Source organism: Lineus longissimus, chromosome 1 (genome assembly GCF_910592395.1).
Source record: "Lineus longissimus chromosome 1, tnLinLong1.2, whole genome shotgun sequence".
NCBI lineage: Eukaryota > Metazoa > Nemertea > Pilidiophora > Heteronemertea > Lineidae > Lineus > Lineus longissimus.
This window is the reverse complement of record NC_088308.1, coordinates 864778-885796: the sequence shown is the minus strand read 5'-3', so window position 1 is coordinate 885796 and position 21019 is coordinate 864778. Positions and strand designations below refer to the sequence as shown.

The 21019-nt window shown below is 43.1% G+C and overlaps 1 protein-coding gene and 3 long non-coding RNA genes across 8 annotated transcripts; all 4 read right to left on the bottom strand.

Annotated features, from left to right (window-relative positions):
* Nucleotides 1-993: 993 nt before the first annotated feature.
* On the bottom strand, nucleotides 994-3333 carry LOC135497338 (uncharacterized). Its single transcript, XR_010448808.1, has 4 exons — nucleotides 3319-3333; nucleotides 2635-2673; nucleotides 1822-1988; nucleotides 994-1106 (listed from the first exon to the last, which is right to left on the bottom strand). It is a non-coding gene; the product is annotated as an uncharacterized LOC135497338 (long non-coding RNA).
* An 862-nt stretch (nucleotides 3334-4195) lies between these two features.
* Nucleotides 4196-6535, bottom strand: LOC135483471 (uncharacterized). Its single transcript, XR_010446327.1, has 4 exons — nucleotides 6377-6535; nucleotides 6027-6102; nucleotides 5266-5331; nucleotides 4196-4394 (listed from the first exon to the last, which is right to left on the bottom strand). It is a non-coding gene; the product is annotated as an uncharacterized LOC135483471 (long non-coding RNA).
* A 2816-nt stretch (nucleotides 6536-9351) lies between these two features.
* LOC135483496 (uncharacterized) lies at nucleotides 9352-19978 on the bottom strand. 4 transcript variants are annotated; one of them, XR_010446334.1, is made up of 4 exons: nucleotides 19818-19978; nucleotides 19468-19543; nucleotides 18724-18777; nucleotides 9352-9551 (listed from the first exon to the last, which is right to left on the bottom strand). It is a non-coding gene; the product is annotated as an uncharacterized LOC135483496 (long non-coding RNA). The 4 variants fall into 4 exon arrangements; XR_010446333.1 differs by lacking the exon at nucleotides 18724-18777 and adding an exon at nucleotides 10421-10477; XR_010446338.1 differs by lacking the exons at nucleotides 18724-18777; nucleotides 19468-19543; nucleotides 19818-19978 and adding exons at nucleotides 10421-10477; nucleotides 11168-11246; nucleotides 11522-11683.
* LOC135497332 (uncharacterized) lies at nucleotides 11939-14016 on the bottom strand. Of its 2 annotated transcripts, none has more exons than XR_010448807.1 (4): nucleotides 13848-14016; nucleotides 13068-13242; nucleotides 12754-12961; nucleotides 11939-12572 (listed from the first exon to the last, which is right to left on the bottom strand). XR_010448807.1 is itself a non-coding variant. In XM_064787148.1 (4 exons), the coding sequence occupies exons 1-4, from the start codon at nucleotides 13974-13976 to the stop codon at nucleotides 12545-12547; spliced, it is 423 nt and encodes a 140-aa protein (XP_064643218.1). In that variant the 5' UTR covers nucleotides 13977-14016; the 3' UTR covers nucleotides 11939-12544. The 2 variants fall into 2 exon arrangements, 1 of the variants encoding a protein (XP_064643218.1); XM_064787148.1 differs by having other exon boundaries at nucleotides 12871-12961.
* Nucleotides 19979-21019: the final 1041 nt, after the last annotated feature.

Genomic DNA, 21019 nt, shown 5'->3' with positions numbered 1-21019 from the left:
TTTCACCCTTGCATCTTTTGTCGCTCCAGTGCGTAACTACGCAGCACGGCGAAAATACAAAAACAACGCTGATGCGACGGGCCTGTACATGTACATGTAGATCGCCGTCTTTATTATGACGCAGGGTGACTGCGGATTAGCAAGCCGAATACACTTTTGGTTAAACAAACATCCAAGTGTAACTATTATTACCAGAAATGTAATCAAGGATGGGTTTACATAGAATTATTTTGGGTTTACATAGAGTAGAGTTAAAATGATTATTACATGTAATGTGTAAATATTATTTTAACAAACAAGTCATTTCTGAAGAGCAGGCCACACGTATGATTTACAATGCCACTTTTTCCCCAGGTCCTGTTATGACATGTTTTCAGCCTAAGTCAATTAACGACTATGTTCGTGACAGGTAACACGTGACTATCCTCACACGTGACAACGTGAATCCTGTGTAAACCCGCCCTTAAGTGTAAACTCCGGGGAACAGATGCTATTCAAATGGATGTCCCAATCATAATCGCCGGAGCTCCTGGCAGGAATTGTCCTGCGTAGTCAATTCCGTGTAAGTATGCATGATATGCAATTCTTACAGTGGATGGCTAGAGTACCCCAGGGGTGTTTTATAAGCGAACGAACTGATCACATTGGGGGTAGGTCTAACGATTGTATGACCAGCTGATGATAGTAACGATATGTTTTAAAGGCTTTCTGAGATCTACCGCAGAGCAGCAGTGATAGGAACAGGTTCGTTCAGTTCATCTCAATCAGCTGACCAGGTGTGGACCTTAACAATGGAGACACACGCAGTGTGGAAAACACTTGTAAAGAGCGGGGAATGGCGTCAGATGGGCATAGGACGCGACTCCAACTGCTTCCAAGTCATCCACAGACACAGAGGTCTATCAGATGGTCTATGTCTTGTTCCTTTATACCACCAACCAGTGGCGATCATCATATCAAAAAGAAAAACAACACAAACTCGGTTGAATTAGCGTTTAATCATGTGACTGTTCAGGTACAGGGAAATCAAGACTCTCCTTTTTTGGATAAGTGGTTTTATTCCACTTGCTCGCTCCTCGCTTTTTACGATTGGCACGTGTCCGTCGCTAAAAAAACAAACAAAACGAGAATGATGAGAGGCAAGAAACAAACAAGAGAACATATACGTCCACTGTAGGGAGTTCATGGGTCGGTGGGTTAGACGTAGGGGCTGTTTATTCACTGTGATGTGACGCTCTTCCCAAAGGTTTTTTTCATCGTGTTTTTTTCTAATCTATCACTACCTTCAAAGTATGATATGATCGGCGGATGAGGAACTGCGGGGAGAGGGGGTTAATGTGATGTAGAATACCGGGTCCCTACTGCTCCTGACGGCGCTGTAAAAACTAGCACGAATGGTAAAGTTGACAGGTGGTTTGAAAGAGCGCTGTCCTTGTGTGATGAGCGTGTTTACGACACGCCGATTTGGTCACCATCCGTAGGTACAGCTGTTGTCTGATAACTAGATACCGCATTTAGCATAACCTGATAACTGTCTCTTATAGTGTTTCTCATATCGTTCCGGCCAAAGGTACTTTGCTGAACTCGGCAATGTGACTAGATCACATTTACCAAAAGATAGTGGCGTGTCACAACTTAAAGTAAATCTTCTTAAGGTAGGCCTAATCAACGGTCCTTCACGGCGTCAACAAAACCTGGTCAACTATGACACCGGCTGCCCAGGGCTGTGTAACATTACTATTTGTGATCACACGGTTACAGATTAGTGACAAGAGGTCTGCCAAGTACCTTTGGCCAGATCTGTCTGAAAAAACACTTCACCTTTTAGTTCTTCCATTTACAGTTCCCCTCGAGCTCATCCTGGCAATCGCTCTCGCAGTCGCACTCTCCGTCACAAATAAACGACTTCGACAGACACGACACGGTTTGACCAAATACTTTACATTGCATTTTTCCAGCGAGAACGACTTCCCCGGTTAAACATGGATCTAAAAGTAGGAGAGAATGAGAAAGGAGTGTAAATCAGGGACTTCATCTGAATAAAGGGTAGTTGGTAGGTTATTGTCTCCTGTTTTCCCCCTGATCCCCTAAGGCACTAACGACAGCGATTGCTCTCACCAGCACGCTACACATCAAACCTGAACAACAACAGTCTGGAAATTGTCCGACGGCAAATAAGGGAATAAACCTGAGCACTCTCAGAAATAAAGTTTCTTGAGCATTTGAAAGATTTAAAGGTTTTTCAGCCAACACGAAACGCATCCCGGCCGGAGAGGTTTTTGGAAAAATGGAAAAGGTCAAAAGGTTTTTTGAGATTTTCAAATGAACCTCCGAAGGCTTTTCATTTCACGGAAAACCTCTTTGCAAGTTTGGGTCGGCTGAATAACATGTCAGGCTTCATCTTGTTACTGTTCACGTTTCACTTGTCACAAGTCAGCTCTGTGACTGAGGTTTGAAGAGACGACGTGAGGTTGAAAGGTGACATCGTGAATCGTATGTAGCCCGCTCTTTGGAAATTGTTTGTTCTCATGAGCAGTGACACGTTATGTGAAAACGTGAACTTCTATATAATCGCCGCCTTTATAGTGTTTTCAAAAGCTCAAAAGCTTCATTTCTAAGAGTGGGGAAACATACCTGCATCCGTAAACTCAACCGATTGGCACGTGTCCGTCGCTAAAAAAACAAACAAAACGAGAATGATGAGAGGCAAGAAACAAACAAGAGAACATATACGTCCACTGTAGGGAGTTCATGGGTCGGTGGGTTAGACGGAGGGGCTGTTTATTCACTGTGATGTGACGCTCTTCCCAAAGGTTTTTTTCATCGTGTTTTTTTCTAATCTATCACTACCTTCAAAGTATGATATGATCGGCGGATGAGGAACTGCGGGGAGAGGGGGTTAATGTGATGTAGAATACTACACTGTTTTATCCTTCGTGTATCAGATAATCGGTCTTTAATTGCACGCACGTCAAAATGCCTTGGTGAATTCCACCCATGGTCTTTCCAAGCAATAAGACCTTTACGGAGGGAAACGAAGTAATCATGACGTATGCAAGAATATTCAAATGAGGATCTGGCGAATCATTGAATGGATAATCAGAATCAAGTTTTCTCTTGTCGAATGCTCGACTCGCCACATGAAGTTTTCAAACTGCTGGTTCAAGAAAGTAGTGAATGAGGAATGGGGAGTTACGTTAGCTGAGGAAACTTGATTATGTGTCGGCCAAATTTAGGAAGTTGCCAGAAAACGTTCATTTTATGAATTTAGATCCCTCGGCGAGATGAGCTCCCCTCGGGGTGCGGATGCAGACCTACTTTCGTTCGCAACTGACATTTTCGTGGTGGATATCGACGCTTCTATCCCTCTGCACTTGTAGCGACCGCGTAAATGCTTGATTTAGCTTGGTAGGTCAGTTTTAAAGTCTACGCCTCACTTGTGGAATGATAAGACTGGCCTTCAGTCTTATCATATTCATTCTACTGATTTGACCAATTCGTCGATAATTGAGTGACCCGTAATATGACGTGCCCTGTTGTGGGAACCAACCAGAGAATGACCGAGAACTTACCTACTCTTGTGTATTCAAAGCAGGACTTTAACTGACCGAGCAGGCTGCCCTGCAAAGTGCCGAGGAAAGTATCTGCATCAGAGGATATATTCAATGTCAGCCTGGAGATTGCCCCCAGCCTACCTGTCATACCTGACGATAGTCGCGACCTCCGATAGATGCGCGGGCATGTAGGGGAGGTCGGGGTTCTCTCGCCGTTTGATCAACGGGAGAGCACGTCACTGCTTAGGTCTACATGATGCTGTCACTTTCCATCCTCTCCTCATGTCATGACATGGTGACTTAGTAAATTACAGGTGGCATATGTGAAACGTATATCAAACGTGAATTGAATGTAAATCCAGCCTCATTATACGGCTCACCGAGGCTCAGACTCCCCCTTCCTAAAATCCTGATCATGAACAGCGCTGGGTTAGCCCATGCTGGGTTGGCCCATGCTGAGTGCAAGTAAAGAGGGAAAAATTGCCTCTATACATTTCTGTAAGACATTTCAGAGTTGAGATTCACCGACCTTATGAATCTACAGGCATTCGAGGGCATTCCATTTAGTTGGATTCTGATAGTAATTGCAACATGCTTTCGATTCAAGTTAAGCACGACGAATAATGAACACTAAACAATCCTTTCAATTTAATGGTCTTTATTGGTATGTTGTAATCAAATACATAAACATGTACATGCAAGTACACACACGCATAAGTGCATTCAATTGTGTACAAGCATGTACATGTAACTGTGTAAGCCCGTCATAGAGTATTGGGAGTCCAGGAGGCGCGTGTCCTCAGCTTGCTGTGGGAATTTTCTCTACCCGATACTAATGACCTGAAAGATAGAAGCAGAGACTCTACATGTCCCAAGCGACAGATGTAAAATACACTACTCGTATCAGATTTCATATTGTACGATCGCATTGCCTCCTTAGCCATAAATACCTGAACAAATCAAGGTGCGTATGATACGCTAGCAAATAATGTGGCATAGAGTCACTTGGTATTCGGGTCACTTCATTGAGTATAGATGACATATCCTGCTTATTTTCATTCTTCTTCTTTTGTGTTCGACATCAAATGCACAGTCAAATTCAGTCTGGGGAATAAAGAGAAGCGTTGAAGCGTGTTCCAGCTTCTTCCCTCAGAGTTTGGCAATTACCAGCTATGCCGGACTTATTGGCCCTTCCGTCACTAGTGCAACATCCCGCCCCAAAATCCTCAATGAAGCACAGTAAATGCATTGCAAATGCACTGTGATGCATAGGCAAAGGGCGCTGTAGACATTGGGTGATATGAATAAAGACTAGCAAATGCTTTTATCTAAAACTTCATGTACATATACACTAGGTCTTTCTGTACAAAATTGAAGTAAAAGCATTTGCTAGTCTTTATTCATATCACCCAATGTGCCCATAGCCGAGGTTTAGCTTTGGGGTATATGAAATATGGTCTTTGGAAAAAAATATCGGTTTTGGAAAAGTTCCTTGACGTCCATGTGGGGTTTGAAAGTTTAGCGAGGACCCAAGTCGAAATCTTTAAAATTGTTGAACCAAATAAGCTTATGACCCGCTAGAAGTCTCCAACCACATAATCCTTATGTCTCCTCCTTTTCACAGGACGCACAACGCCGGTAGACCGGCATGCTCTGACCTTGACTTTAAAAATTACCTTGCCAGGATTCAGCGTAGCATGAAATTACTCACTATTTTATCATAGGTCTTGAAAATACAAATAGCCAGGGGTAATACGAACCAAATATTATAGTTTTCCTGTGGAAAAAAAGACGAAGTGACTTTAACAACTGGACAAAACAAGAAATTGCGTTTTTCGACAGGGCCGCCCGCTTACGCGGGACTAAACCGATCTATCGATTCGGATCGTTCTAGATTGTTCTGTCGTGTAAACGCGCACGAAGGTGATCTGGTTTGATCTGGTCTGGTTTGGTTGGGTTGGGTTGGGTCTAATATCGCGTAAACAACCTTAGTATTTGCACTGCTTTTCAACCTTCTCCACGAATGATGATAGCTTAGAGTGATACTAGCCAGCGGACATAGCCGTGCGTCGGATAGGGTTCAAACGGGATTTACACATTGCGCTGTGTATGTCACACCAGATATAAAACAATTTTTCTACATCTCTGGTTGGGATTAACCTCATATCAACCGTTTTTTAAACGGAAGAGAATGACAACACGTTGGCGTAACGTGACGGGAATAACGATGTTTTATACGTGACAAGACGGTAACGAGAAACGTCCGTGGAGGCTTTGACGGGAAGCATGCAGGAACGTGACGGACGCGAGGCGGGAAGCCGATGGAACACCTCCATAAAGTTTCGGTTTATGTACATTTACATGTATCTCCGGTCATTCCGATTTACCAAAAGTATTATCGTATTTTGAATCTCCCGTCTTGAAATGTGTTGGATGATTTTTCAGAATAAACATGTGAAAAAAGTGACTTACGGTTCGGGCACATTGGTATCTGATGGTTTCTTCCAATTCCCAATGACGGGGTCACTACTTCTTGCTTGCACGTTGGCTGCATATGAGATTAGACAAGGGAATTGTATACAATTCTCTGCGCGGCGATACTTCCAAATGGTTGAACATGTAAATGACATTTTGGTATGGAATAAGCCCTCATAAATTTTCGAAAACAGCGAAAACTTCATATATCTCGAATACAGCTCAAAGCTGGAATGAACGAAAATAATAATGGTCGGGAGGACTTCTGTCCTCTGACGGTGGAGGAATCAGGAGGAGTGATGGTGTCCAAAATAACACTAAGGATTTGAAATCATACGTGTACATACATCCATCGTCGATAAATACCGGCCCGGCATGAACCATCCAGAGACTGGCGCAAGTCGCCAACAGCACGATGACAAGGGTACTCTTCATCTTCGTCGGTGATTGGTAGATACTAGACAGACACTGGACAACTTTGTAGCAGCAACTGATGAAATCTTTTGCCTGAAACTTCCATATATCGGCCCAAATATCGACTTATTGATGGGCGGTCATTCAACGGTATTTGCACTAAAGGTGCAGCACTCCCCCAATACCGGTATTTGTTGAAATCCTCCGTCGAGTTAACAGAGAGTGCATTTTGTACTGTGTAAAGCTAAGAATATTCTTAATAGCGGGCGACATAGGATTTACGATGTCACTTTTCACCCTTGCATCTTTTGTCGCTCCAGTGCGTAACTACGCAGCACGGCGAAAATACAAAAACAACGCTGATGCGACGGGCCTGTACATGTACATGTAGATCGCCGTCTTTATTATGACGCAGGGTGACTGCGGATTAGCAAGCCGAATACACTTTTGGTTAAACAAACATCCAAGTGTAACTATTATTACCAGAAATGTAATCAAGGATGGGTTTACATAGAATTATTTTGGGTTTACATAGAGTAGAGTTAAAATGATTATTACATGTAATGTGTAAATATTATTTTAACAAACAAGTCATTTCTGAAGAGCAGGCCACACGTATGATTTACAATGCCACTTTTTCCCCAGGTCCTGTTATGACATGTTTTCAGCCTAAGTCAATTAACGACTATGTTCGTGACAGGTAACACGTGACTATCCTCACACGTGACAACGTGAATCCTGTGTAAACCCGCCCTTAAGTGTAAACTCCGGGGAACAGATGCTATTCAAATGGATGTCCCAATCATAATCGCCGGAGCTCCTGGCAGGAATTGTCCTGCGTAGTCAATTCCGTGTAAGTATGCATGATATGCAATTCTTACAGTGGATGGCTAGAGTACCCCAGGGGTGTTTTATAAGCGAACGAACTGATCACATTGGGGGTAGGTCTAACGATTGTATGACCAGCTGATGATAGTAACGATATGTTTTAAAGGCTTTCTGAGATCTACCGCAGAGCAGCAGTGATAGGAACAGGTTCGTTCAGTTCATCTCAATCAGCTGACCAGGTGTGGACCTTAACAATGGAGACACACGCAGTGTGGAAAACACATGTAAAGAGCGGGGAATGGCGTCAGATGGGCATAGGACGCGACTCCAACTGCTTCCAAGTCATCCACAGACACAGAGGTCTATCAGATGGTCTATGTCTTGTTCCTTTATACCACCAACCAGTGGCGATCATCATATCAAAAAGAAAAACAACACAAACTTGGTTGAATTAGGGTTTAATCATGTGACTGTTCAGGTACAGGGAAATCAAGACTCTCCACTTTTGGATAAGTGGTTTTATTCCACTTGCTCGCTCCTCGCTTTTTACGATTGGCACGTGTCCGTCGCTAAAAAAACAAACAAAACGAGAATGATGAGAGGCAAGAAACAAACAAGAGAACATATACGTCCACTGTAGGGAGTTCATGGGTCGGTGGGTTACACGTAGGGGCTGTTTATTCACTGTGATGTGACGCTCTTCCCAAAGGTTTTTTTCATCGTGTTTTTTTCTAATCTATCACTACCTTCAAAGTTTGATATGATCGGCGGATGAGGAACTGCGGGGAGAGGGGGTTAATGTGATGTAGAATACTACACTGTTTTATCCTTCGTGTATCTGATAATCGGTCTTTAATTGCACGCACGTTAAAATGCCTTGGTGAATTCCACCCATGGTCTTTCCAAGCAATAAGACCTTTACGGAGGGAAACGAAGTAATCATGACGTATGCAAGAATATTCAAATGAGGATCTGGCGAATCATTGAATGGATAATCAGAATCAAGTTTTCTCTTGTTGAATGCTGGACTCGCCACATGAAGTTTTCAAACTGCTGGTTCAAGAAAGTAGTGAATGAGGAATGGGGCGTTACATTAGCTGAGGAAACTTGATTATGGGTCGGCCAAATTTAGGAAGTTACTAGAAAACGTTCATTTTATGAATTTAGATCCCTCGGCGAGATGAGCTCCCCTCGGGGTGCGGATGCAGACCTACCTTCGTTCGCAACTGACATTTTCGTGGTGGATATCGACGCTTCTAACCCTCTGCACTTGTAGCGACCGCGTAAATGCTTGATTTAGCTTGGTAGGTCAGTTTTAAAGTCTACGCCTCACTTGTGGAATGATAAGACTGGACTTCAGTCTTATCATATTCATTCTACTGATTTGACCAATTCGTCGATAATTGAGTGACCCGTAATATGACGTGCCCTGTTGTGGGAACCAACCAGAGAATGACCGAGAACTTACCTACTCTTGTGTATTCAAGGCAGGACTTTAAGGCTGCCCTGCAAAGTGCCGAGGAAAGTATCTGCATCAGAGGATATATTCAATGTCAACCTGGAAATTGCCCCCAGCCTCCCTGTCATACCTGACGATAGTCGCGACCTCCGATAGATGCGCGGGCATGCAGGGGAGGTCGGGGTTCTCTCGCCGTTTGATCAACGGGAGAGCACATCATTGCTTAGGTCTACATGATGCTGTCACTTTCCATCCTCTCGTCATGTCATGACATGGTGACTTAGTAAATTACAGGTGGCATATGTGAAACGTATATCAAACGTGAATTGAATGTAAATCCAGCCTCATTACACGGCTCACCGAGGCTCAGACTCCCACTTCCTAAAATCCTGATCATGAACAGCGCTGGGTTGGCCCATGCTGGGTTGGCCCATGCTGAGTGCAAGTACAGAGGGAAAAATTGCCTCTATACATTTCTGTAAGACATTTCAGAGTTGAGATTCACCGACCTTATGAATCTACAGGCATTCGAGGGCATTCCATTTAGTTGGATTCTGATAGTAATTGCAACATGTTTTCGATTCAGGTTAAGCACGACGAATAATGAACACTAAACAATCCTTTCAATTTAATGGTCTTTATTGGTATGTTGTAATCAAATACATAAACATGTACATGCAAGTACACACACGCATAAGTGCATTCAATTGTGATCAAGCATGTACATGTAACTGTGTAAGCCCGTTATATAGTATTTGGGAGTCCAGGAGACGCGTGTCCTCAGCTTGCTGTGGGAATTTTCTCTACCCGATACTCATGACCTGAAAGATAGAAGCAGAGACTCTACATGTCCCAAGCGACAGATGTAAAATACACTACTCGTATCAGATTTCATATTGTACGATCGCATTGCCTCCTTAGCCATAAATACCTGAACAAATCAAGGTGTGTATGATACGCTAGCAAATAATGTGGCATAGAGTCACTTGGTATTCGGGTCACTTCATTAAGTATAGATGACATATCCTGCTTATTTTCATTCTTCTTCTTTTGTGTTCGACATCAAATGCACAGTCAAATTCAGTCGGAAATAAAGAGAAGCGTTGAAGCGTGTTCCAGCTTCTTCCCTCAGAGTTTGGCAATTACCAGCTATGCCGGACTTATTGGCCCTTCCGTCACTAGTGCAACATCCCGCCCCAAAATCCTCAATGAAGCACAGTAAATGCATTGCAAATGCACTGTGATGCATAAGCAAAGGGCGCTGTAGACATTGGGTGATATGAATAAAGACTAGCAAATGCTTTTATCTAAAACTTCATGTACATATACACCAGGTCTTTCTGTACAAAATTGAAGTAAAAGCATTTGCTAGTCTTTATTCATATCACCCAATGTGCCCATAGCCGAGGTTTAGCTTTGGGGTATATGAAATATGGTCTTTGGAAAAAAATATCGGTTTTGGAAAAGTTCCTTGACGTCCATGTGGGGTTTGAAAGTTTAGCGAGGACCCAAGTCGAAATCTTCAAAATTGTTTAACCAAATAAGCTTATGACCCGCTAGAAGTCTCCAACCACATAATCCTTAAGTCTCCTCCTTTTCACAGGACGCACAACGCCGGTAGATCGGCATGCTCTGACCTTGACTTTAAAAATTACCTTGCCAGGATTCAGCGTAACATGAAATTACTCACTATTTCATCATAGGTCTTTAATGTGGTCGGGGGTAATACCAACCAAATTTAGTTTTCCTGTGGAAAAAAAGACGAAGTGACTTTAACAACTGGACAAAACAAGAAATTGCGTTTTTCGACAGGGCCGCCCGCTTACGCGGGACTAAACCGATCTATCGATTCGGATCGTTCTAGATTGTTCTGCCGTGTAAACGCGCACGAAGGTGATCTGGTTTGATCTGGTCTGGTTTGGTTGGGTTGGGTCTAATATCGCGTAAACAACCTTAGTATTTGCACTGCTTTTCAACCTTCTCCACGAATGATGATAGCTTAGAGTGATACTAGCCAGCGGACATAGCCGTGCGTCGGATAGGGTTCAAACGGGATTTACACATTGCGCTGTGTATGTCACACCAGATATAAAACAATTTTTCTACATCTCTGGTTGGGATTAACCTCATATCAACCGTTTTTTAAACGGAAGAGAATGACAACACGTTGGCGTAACGTGACGGGAATAACGATGTTTTATACGTGACAAGACGGTAACGAGAAACGTCCGTGGAGGCTTTGACGGGAAGCATGCAGGAACGTGACGGACGCGAGGCGGGAAGCCGATGGAACACCTTTATAAAGTTTCGGTTTATGTACATTTACATGTATCTCCGGTCATTCCGATTGACCAAAAGTATTATCGTATTTTGAATCTCCCATCTTGAAATGTGTTGGATGATTTTTCAGAATAAACATGTGAAAAAAGTGACTTACGCCGGTTCGGGCACATTGGTATCTGATCGTTTCTTCCAATTCCCAATGACGGGGTCACTACTTCTTGCTTGCACGTTGGCTGCATATGAGATTAGACAAGGGAATTGTATACAATTCTCTGCGTGGCGATACTTCCAAATGGTTGAACATGTAAATAACATTTTGGTATGGAATAAGCCCTCATAAATTTTCGAAAACAGCGAAAAACTTCATATATCTCGAATACAGCTCAAAGCTGTAATGAACGAAAATGATAATGGTCGGGAGGACTTCTGTCCTCTGACGGTGGAGGGATCAGGAGGAGTGATGGTGTCCAAAATAACACTAAGGATTTGAAATCATACGTGTACATACATCCATCGTCGATAAATACCGGCCCGGCATGAACCATCCAGAGACTGGCGCAAGTCGCCAACAGCACGATGACAAGGGTACTCTTCATCTTCGTCGGTGATTGGTAGATACTAGACAGACACTGGACAACTTTGTAGCAGCAACTGATGAAATCTATTGCCTGAAACTTCCATATATCGGCCCAAATATCGACTTATTGATGGGCGGTCATTCAACGGTATTTGCACTAAAGGTGCAGCACTCCCCCAATACCGGTGTAAAAGTAACCCACGACCTACCTAGCTGGAGTCCGCCGGACTCTAACTCCTGGGAATCTAAGTCCTACGGTCCTGGACGGCTAGGAGCTGGAGTCCTAGGACTTAGGTTACTAGCAACCAATGTCCTTGGACCGCGACTCCTTGGAATGTAGGTCCAAAATCTAGTAATCTCCGTCCTAGGTGGACTTCCATTACTAGAACAAACTAGTATTCCAAGTCCTATGCAAAACTACAGTAGATTTTCAAGGAAGATACATTACTCTACTCAAAGTGCCTGCACCTAATTTTCATTCGCAGTGAGGTGTTGCAGCTTACCGATTTTCTATGGCAATGGCTTTTACAATTTCATTCGCCTTGTACTGTACATGTATGTACATAAAGAAATCAACAAGTCATTCTGTTTAACCAGATTCTGTATTTAATGCAAGTATTCACAAGGGTTGACATAAATACTAGTATCATACCCTGCTCTTGAATTGGGCTCTCAAATCACTCTGTTTTTAACCAGAATTGATACATATTGTGGTATTGATAATGTGTTGACAGTGACATGAAGACTGGAACGTAGTTTATTTCTTTTCATTCTCAGACGGCCCCTCATGCCATATCTTTAAGTTCGCCCCGTTTATTGAGGATTTCAAGTGGATACCATCCTCGTTCGTTAACAAGTATCCCCCGCTCTTGGTCTTGCTCCTTATGACATACGGGCCCAGCCAAGGTAACGCAGATTTTCCCCCTTTTCGATCCGATCGTACCAAATTTTTCTTCAGGACCTTAGTTCCAACGGGGATATCCTGCAACAAAAAGAAATATGAAGTTTGAGAACAGAAGTTTGCAATACATGCAAGGTGCCACTTGCCTTAGACAATAGCTTCTTTGCAACATTTCCCTTCTTCAGATCAGTGACGTCATCTTCGCATGGTCAAATGAAGCAACATTTTCATGAATAATACATGAATACGTTTTGTCTAACACGTTTTGAGAGATCCTCCTCTTGTTGTAATGCGTTTCTTGTCGCCCCTGGGCCTTCTTGATGTTTTTAAGCACTTTCTGCCCTATAGACTCTCGCATTCTAGTAACTCTCTTATTGACCTCTGCATGTTGTTCACTCCCACTTGGTCGGGGTTCGTCTGCTTCGGCGTTTCCCTCAGGTTCATCCACATCTTCAGGAAGAATGGGTTCCCTAAAATGAATAATGATTGATTATTTGATATAAGTGTTCAAGTGTATCCTTAGAACAGTAAGCACATCAGTAAACACTACGCATAAATTAACCATCCATCGCTTACCTAAGGCCGACGAATGGAGATTCGCAAGCGCGTCATCGATCTGTTTTGGCGTCATAAGGACCTTGCGCCAAGGACTTTCGTGTAATTCCCCATCTTGGTCAGCATCATCGTAAGTGCCTGGGACGTCGTTTATCTTCTTTTTCAGTCGCCGATACATGAGTTCACCGCGTTCAAGCTGTAAAAAGACGTATGCTGGTGTTAACAGTGAAAGCATTCATGGTTGTTGCTTCCCAGTCTAGTTTTTTTTTAGAAATTTGAAATTTTTTTGCTTGCAACAAAATTGCCTGTTTGGGATGAACACTGTAGTCGTGCGTACACGCATTAAAATGTATTGAAATCTAGATCAGCAACACCGAATTTGTTGCACATATTTGTCGAAAAAGTGTACCATTAGATTTCGCGCTGGAGAGGAAAAGGCCTATGCTATGGCATGGGGTCTATATATTGATTGAATTTGAAACATCATAACCAAAATCCTACGCAGCGCATCAATAGCCTTCTCAAAAATAAGCTTCCTCCAGTCATCCGGACCTATTTTCCTAGGAAAAAAAGTCCCCAAGACCTCCTTTCCTAGGAATCTAACTCCCCCGGACCTTCTTTTCTAGGAATCCAAGTCCCAAGACCTGCTTTCCTATAGGAATCCAAGTCCCCCAGACCAGCTTTCCTCGGAATCCAAGTCCCCAAGACCTGCTTTCCTCGGAATCCAAGTCCCCCAGACCAGCTTTCCTTGGAATCTAAGTCCTCAGATCTGCTTTCCTAGGAATCCAAGTCCAAACTTACCTTAAAATTGTTCTTTGCTGCTCGGCGGATGGACCGCTTCCTCGAAAGACTGCAACGAGCTGGATAGGCATGGTCCCGTAAATAGCGAAAAATAATGTGCGGGTCATGAGGTGTTCTTTCGGTTGACATCTCGGCAGGAATGAAGGCCAATACAAGTTTCCACTTGCGTTTTATAGGCCTTGGCTACACTGATGATCATGATTGAATGTTGAGTCACTCGAATGATTGTAATCGATTATGCAAGATGTAATGTAGAGAAATAAACAAAAAAAGAATAGACCGAGCGGGACTCGAACCAGCGGTTTCTGCTTACTAGGCAGGGACCATGACCACTACACTATGGGGGATTGGCTGGCAGATATCTCAAAACTTTAAATGTTTGAACGCATGTTCTATTATATACCGTAGTACATGCGTATGTAATTTAAGTGGGTACGGACATTGGTTACGGGGACCTCAATTTCTGTCACTGTTATAAAAGAAATCTAAGTCCCCCAGTAATCAAAGTCCTACCTTCCTTTTATATATATAGGAATCGTAGCCCAGGAAGGGAAGTCCGGTTAGGACAACCGTTCCCAAGGAATGGGGGCCCGTAGGGCCCCCATTCCTTGGGAACCAAGGTCCGTAGGACCTTGGTTCCGGGCGGACTTGCATTTCTTTTACACCGGTATTTGTTGAAATCCTCCGTCGAGTTAACAGAGAGTGCATTTTGTACTGTGTAAAGCTAAGAATATTCTTAATAGTGGGCGACATAGGATTTACGATGTCACTTTTCACCCTTGCATCTTTTCATGTTATGCCATTTTAGCCATTTCATATTTGAACTCAGAAAATTTCAGCGGCCGTCCGAAACGTCAATTTCAATGAAGAATTGCACCTTTAAAACAATATTACTTTCACCGTAACTAATCATCTGCTGCCATGTTGTTACCTTGGTTACCGGTGTTAACATGTCGGTAAAAGAAACAACTTTACTGAATGTCTAAATAATCTGGACATGGTCAGCTGACAGACGGAGGACTCAACTCAAAAAGTTAATTCGGTCCTTTGCGATGAGTTGAGAACAAGCGGTGTAAACAATATTTTTTATTGTTACAGGAAGGCTGTATTTAACCCCGTTCCACACCATTGGCGAGCATGTCAAGAACGTGGCAACGACGTGTTCTTGAGCCTCGAACGCAAAATCTCTGTTTATTTTGTCGCTCCAGTGCGTAACTACGCAGCACGGCGAAAATACAAAAACAACGCTGATGCGACGGGCCTGTACATGTACATGTAGATCGCCGTCTTTATTATGACGCAGGGTGACTGCGGATTAGCAAGCCGAATGCACTTTTGGTTAAACAAACATCCAAGTGTAACTATTATTACCAGAAATGTAATCAAGGATGGGTTTACATAGAATATTTTGGGTTTACATAGAGTAGAGTTAAAATGATTATTACATGTAATGTGTAAATATTATTTTAACAAACAAGTCATTTCTGAAGAGCGGGCCACACGTATGATTTACGATTTCACTTTTTCCCCAGGTCCTGTTATGACATGTTTTCAGCCTAAGTCAATTAACGACTATGTTCGTGACAGGTAACACGTGACTATCCTGACACGTGACAACGTGAATCCTGTGTAAACCCGCCCTAAAGTGTAAACTCCGGGGAACAGATGCTATTCAAATGGATGTCCCAATCATAATCGCCGGAGCTCCTGGCAGGAATTGTCCTGCGTAGTCAATTCCGTGTAAGTATGCATGATATGCAATTCTTACAGTGAGTGGCTAGAGTACCCCAGGGGTGTTTTATAAGCGAACGAACTGACCACATTGGGGGTAGGTCTAACGATTGTATGACCAGCCGATGATAGTAACGATATGTTTTAAAGGCTTTCTGAGATCTACCGCAGAGCAGCAGTGATAGGAACAGGTTCGTTCAGTTCATCTCAATCAGCTGACCAGGTGTGGACCTTGACAATGGAGACACACGCAGTGTGGAAAACACATGTAAAGAGCGGGGAATGGCGTCAGATGGGCATAGGACGCGACTCCAACTGCTTCCAAGTCATCCACAGACACAGAGGTCTATCAGATGGTCTATGTCTTGTTCCTTTATACCACCAACCAGTGGCGATCATCATATCAAAAAGAAAAACAACACAAACTCGGTTGAATTAGGGTTTAATCATGTGACTGTTCAGGTACAGGGAAATCAAGACTCTCCTTTTTTGGATAAGTGGTTTTATTCCACTTGCTCGCTCCTCGCTTTTTACGATTGGCACGTGTCCGTCGCTAAAAAAACAAACAAAACGAGAATGATGAGAGGCAAGAAACAAACAAGAGAACATATACGTCCACTGTAGGGAGTTCATGGGTCGGTGGGTTAGACGTAGGGGCTGTTTATTCACTGTGATGTGACGCTCTTCCCAAAGGTTTTTTTCATCGTGTTTTTTTCTAATCTATCACTACCTTCAAAGTATGATATGATCGGCGGATGAGGAACTGCGGGGAGAGGGGGTTAATGTGATGTAGAATACTACACTGTTTTATCCTTCGTGTATCAGATAATCGGTCTTTAATTGCACGCACGTTAAAATGCCTTGGTGAATTCCACCCATGCTCTTTCCAAGCAATAAGACCTTTACGGAGGGAAACGAAGTAATCATGACGTATGCAAGAATATTCAAATGAGGATCTGGCGAATCATTGAATGGATAATCAGAATCAAGTTTTCTCTTGTCGAATGCTCGACTCGCCACATGAAGTTTTCAAACTGCTGGTTCAAGAAAGTAGTGAATGAGGAATGGGGAGTTACGTTAGCTGAGGAAACTTGATTATGTGTCGGCCAAATTTAGGAAGTTACTAGAAAACGTTCATTTTATGAATTTAGATCCCTCGGCGAGATGAGCTCCCCTCGGGGTGCGGATGCAGACCTACCTTCGTTCGCAACTGACATTTTCGTGGTGGATATCGACGCTTCTAACCCTCTGCACTTGTAGCGACCGCGTAAATGCTTGATTTAGCTTGGTAGGTCAGTTTTAAAGTCTACGCCTCACTTGTGGAATGATAAGACTGGCCTTCAGTCTTATCATATTCATTCTACTGATTTGACCAATTCGTCGATAATTGAGTGACCCGTAATATGACGTGCCCTGTTGTGGGAACCAACCAGAGAATGACCGAGAACTTACCTACTCTTGTGTATTCAAAGCAGGACTTTAACTGACCGAGCAGGCTGCCCTGCAAAGTGCCGAGGAAAGTATCTGCATCAGAGGATATATTCAATGTCAGCCTGGAGATTGCCCCCAGCCTACCTGTCATACCTGACGATAGTCGCGACCTCCGATAGATGCGCGGGCATGCAGGGGAGGTCGGGGTTCTCTCGCCGTTTGATCAACGGGAGAGCACGTCACTGCTTAGGTCTACATGATGCTGTCACTTTCCATCCTCTCGTCATGTCATGACATGGTGACTTAGTAAATTACAGGTGGCATATGTGAAACGTATATCAAACGTGAATTGAATGTAAATCCAGCCTCATTATACGGCTCACCGAGGCTCAGACTCCCCCTTCCTAAAATCCTGATCATGAACAGCGCTGGGTTAGCCCATGCTGGGTTGGCCCATGCTGAGTGCAAGTAAAGAGGGAAAAATTGCCTCTATACATTTCTGTAAGACATTTCAGAGTTGAGATTCACCGACCTTATGAATCTACAGGCATTCGAGGGCATTCCATTTAGTTGGATTCTGATAGTAATTGCAACATGCTTTCGATTCAGGTTAAGCACGACGAATAATGAACACTAAACAATCCTTTCAATTTAATGGTCTTTATTGGTATGTTGTAATCAAATACATAAACATGTACATGCAAGTACACACACGCATAAGTGCATTCAATTGTGTACAAGCATGTACTTGTAACTGTGTAAGCCCGTCATAGAGTATTGGGAGTCCAGGAGGCGCGTGTCCTCAGCTTGCTGTGGGAATTTTCTCTACCCGATACTAATGACCTGAAAGATAGAAGCAGAGACTCTACATGTCCCAAGCGACAGATGTAAAATACACTACTCGTATCAGATTTCATATGGTACGATCGCATTGCCTCCTTAGCCATAAATACCTGAACAAATCAAGGTGCGTATGATACGCTAGCAAATAATGTGGCATAGAGTCACTTGGTATTCGGGTCACTTCATTAAGTATAGATGACATATCCTGCTTATTTTCATTCTTCTTCTTTTGTGTTCGACATCAAATGCACAGTCAAATTCAGTCTGGGGAATAAAGAGAAGCGTTGAAGCGTGTTCCAGCTTCTTCCCTCAGAGTTTGGCAATTACCAGCTATGCCGGACTTATTGGCCCTTCCGTCACTAGTGCAACATCCCGCCCCAAAATCCTCAATGAAGCACAGTAAATGCATTGCAAATGCACTGTGATGCATAGGCAAAGGGCGCTGTAGACATTGGGTGATATGAATAAAGACTAGCAAATGCTTTTATCTAAAACTTCATGTACATATACACTAGGTCTTTCTGTACAAAATTGAAGTAAAAGCATTTGCTAGTCTTTATTCATATCACCCAATGTGCCCATAGCCGAGGTTTAGCTTTGGGGTATATGAAATATGGTCTTTGGAAAAAAATATCGGTTTTGGAAAAGTTCCTTGACGTCCATGTGGGGTTTGAAAGTTTAGCGAGGACCCAAGTCGAAATCTTTAAAATTGTTGAACCAAATAAGCTTATGACCCGCTAGAAGTCTCCAACCACATAATCCTTATGTCTCCTCCTTTTCACAGGACGCACAACGCCGGTAGATCGGCATGCTCTGACCTTGACTTTAAAAATTACCTTGCCAGGATTCAGCGTAGCATGAAATTACTCACTATTTCAGCATAGGTCTTGAAAATACAACTAGCCACCAACCAATTTTAGTTTTCCTGTGGAAAAAAAGACGAAGTGACTTTAACAACTGGACAAAACAAGAAATTGCGTTTTTCGACAGGGCCGCCCGCTTACGCGGGACTAAACCGATCTATCGATTCGGATCGTTCTAGATTGTTCTGCCGTGTAAACGCGCACGAAGGTGATCTGGTCTGATCTGGTCTGGTTTGGTTGGGTTGGGTCTAATATCGCGTAAACAACCTTAGTATTTGCACTGCTTTTCAACCTTCTCCACGAATGATGATAGCTTAGAGTGATACTAGCCAGCGGACATAGCCGTGCGTCGGATAGGGTTCAAACGGGATTTACACATTGCGCTGTGTATGTCACACCAGATATAAAACAATTTTTCTACATCTCTGGTTGGGATTAACCTCATATCAACCGTTTTTTAAACGGAAGAGAATGACAACACGTTGGCGTGACGTGACGGGAATAACGATGTTTTATACGTGACAAGACGGTAACGAGAAACGTCCGTGGAGGCTTTGACGGGAAGCATGCAGGAACGTGACGGACGCGAGGCGGGAAGCCGATGGAACACCTCCATAAAGTTTCGGTTTATGTACATTTACATGTATCTCCGGTCATTCCGATTTACCAAAAGTATTATCGTATTTTGAATCTCCCGTCTTGAAATGTGTTGGATGATTTTTCAGAATAAACATGTGAAAAAAGTGACTTACGGTTCGGGCACATTGGTATCTGATGGTTTCTTCCAATTCCCAATGACGGGGTCACTACTTCTTGCTTGCACGTTGGCTGCATATGAGATTAGACAAGGGAATTGTATACAATTCTCTGCGCGGCGATACTTCCAAATGGTTGAACATGTAAATGACATTTTGGTATGGAATAAGCCCTCATAAATTTTCGAAAACAGCGAAAACTTCATATATCTCGAATACAGCTCAAAGCTGTAATGAACGAAAATGATAATGGTCGGGAGGACTTCTGTCCTCTGACGGTGGAGGGATCAGGAGGAGTGATGGTGTCCAAAATAACACTAAGGATTTGAAATCATACGTGTACATACATCCATCGTCGATAAATACCGGCCCGGCATGAACCATCCAGAGACTGGCGCAAGTCGCCAACAGCACGATGACAAGGGTACTCTTCATCTTCGTCGGTGATTGGTAGATACTAGACAGACACTGGACAACTTTGTAGCAGCAACTGATGAAATCTTTTGCCTGAAACTTCCATATATCGGCCCAAATATCGACTTATTGATGGGCGGTCATTCAACGGTATTTGCACTAAAGGTGCAGCACTCCCCCAATACCGGTATTTGTTGAAATCCTCCGTCGAGTTAACAGAGAGTGCATTTTGTACTGTGTAAAGCTAAGAATATTCTTAATAGCGGGCGACATAGGATTTACGATGTCACTTTTCACCCTTGCATCTTTTGTCGCTCCAGTGCGTAACTACGCAGCACGGCGAAAATACAAAAACAACGCTGATGCGACGGGCCTGTACATGTACATGTAGATCGCCGTCTTTATTATGACGCAGGGTGACTGCGGATTAGCAAGCCGAATACACTTTTGGTTAAACAAACATCCAAGTGTAACTATTATTACCAGAAATGTAATCAAGGATGGGTTTACATAGAATTATTTTGGGTTTACATAGAGTAGAGTTAAAATGATTATTACATGTAATGTGTAAATATTATTTTAACAAACAAGTCATTTCTGAAGAGCAGGCCAATCGTATGATTTACAATGCCACTTTTTCCCCAGGTCCTGTTATGACATGTTTTCAGCCTAAGTCAATTAACGACTATGTTCGTGACAGGTAACACGTGACTATCCTGACACGTGACAACGTGAATCCTGTGTAAACCCGCCCTTAAGTGTAAACTCCGGGGAACAGATGCTATTCAAATGGATGTCCCAATCATAATCGCCGGAGCTCCTGGCAGGAATTGTCCTGCGTAGTCAATTCCGTGTAAGTATGCATGATATGCAATTCTTACAGTGGATGGCTAGAGTACCCCAGGGGTGTTTTATAAGCGAACGAACTGATCACATTGGGGGTAGGTCTAACGATTGTATGACCAGCTGATAATAGTAACGATATGTTTTAAAGGCTTTCTAAGATCTACCGCAGAGCAGCAGTGATAGGAACAGGTTCGTTCAGTTCATCTCAATCAGCTGACCAGGTGTGGACCTTAACAATGGAGACACACGCAGTGTGGAAAACACATGTAAAGAGCGGGGAATGGCGTCA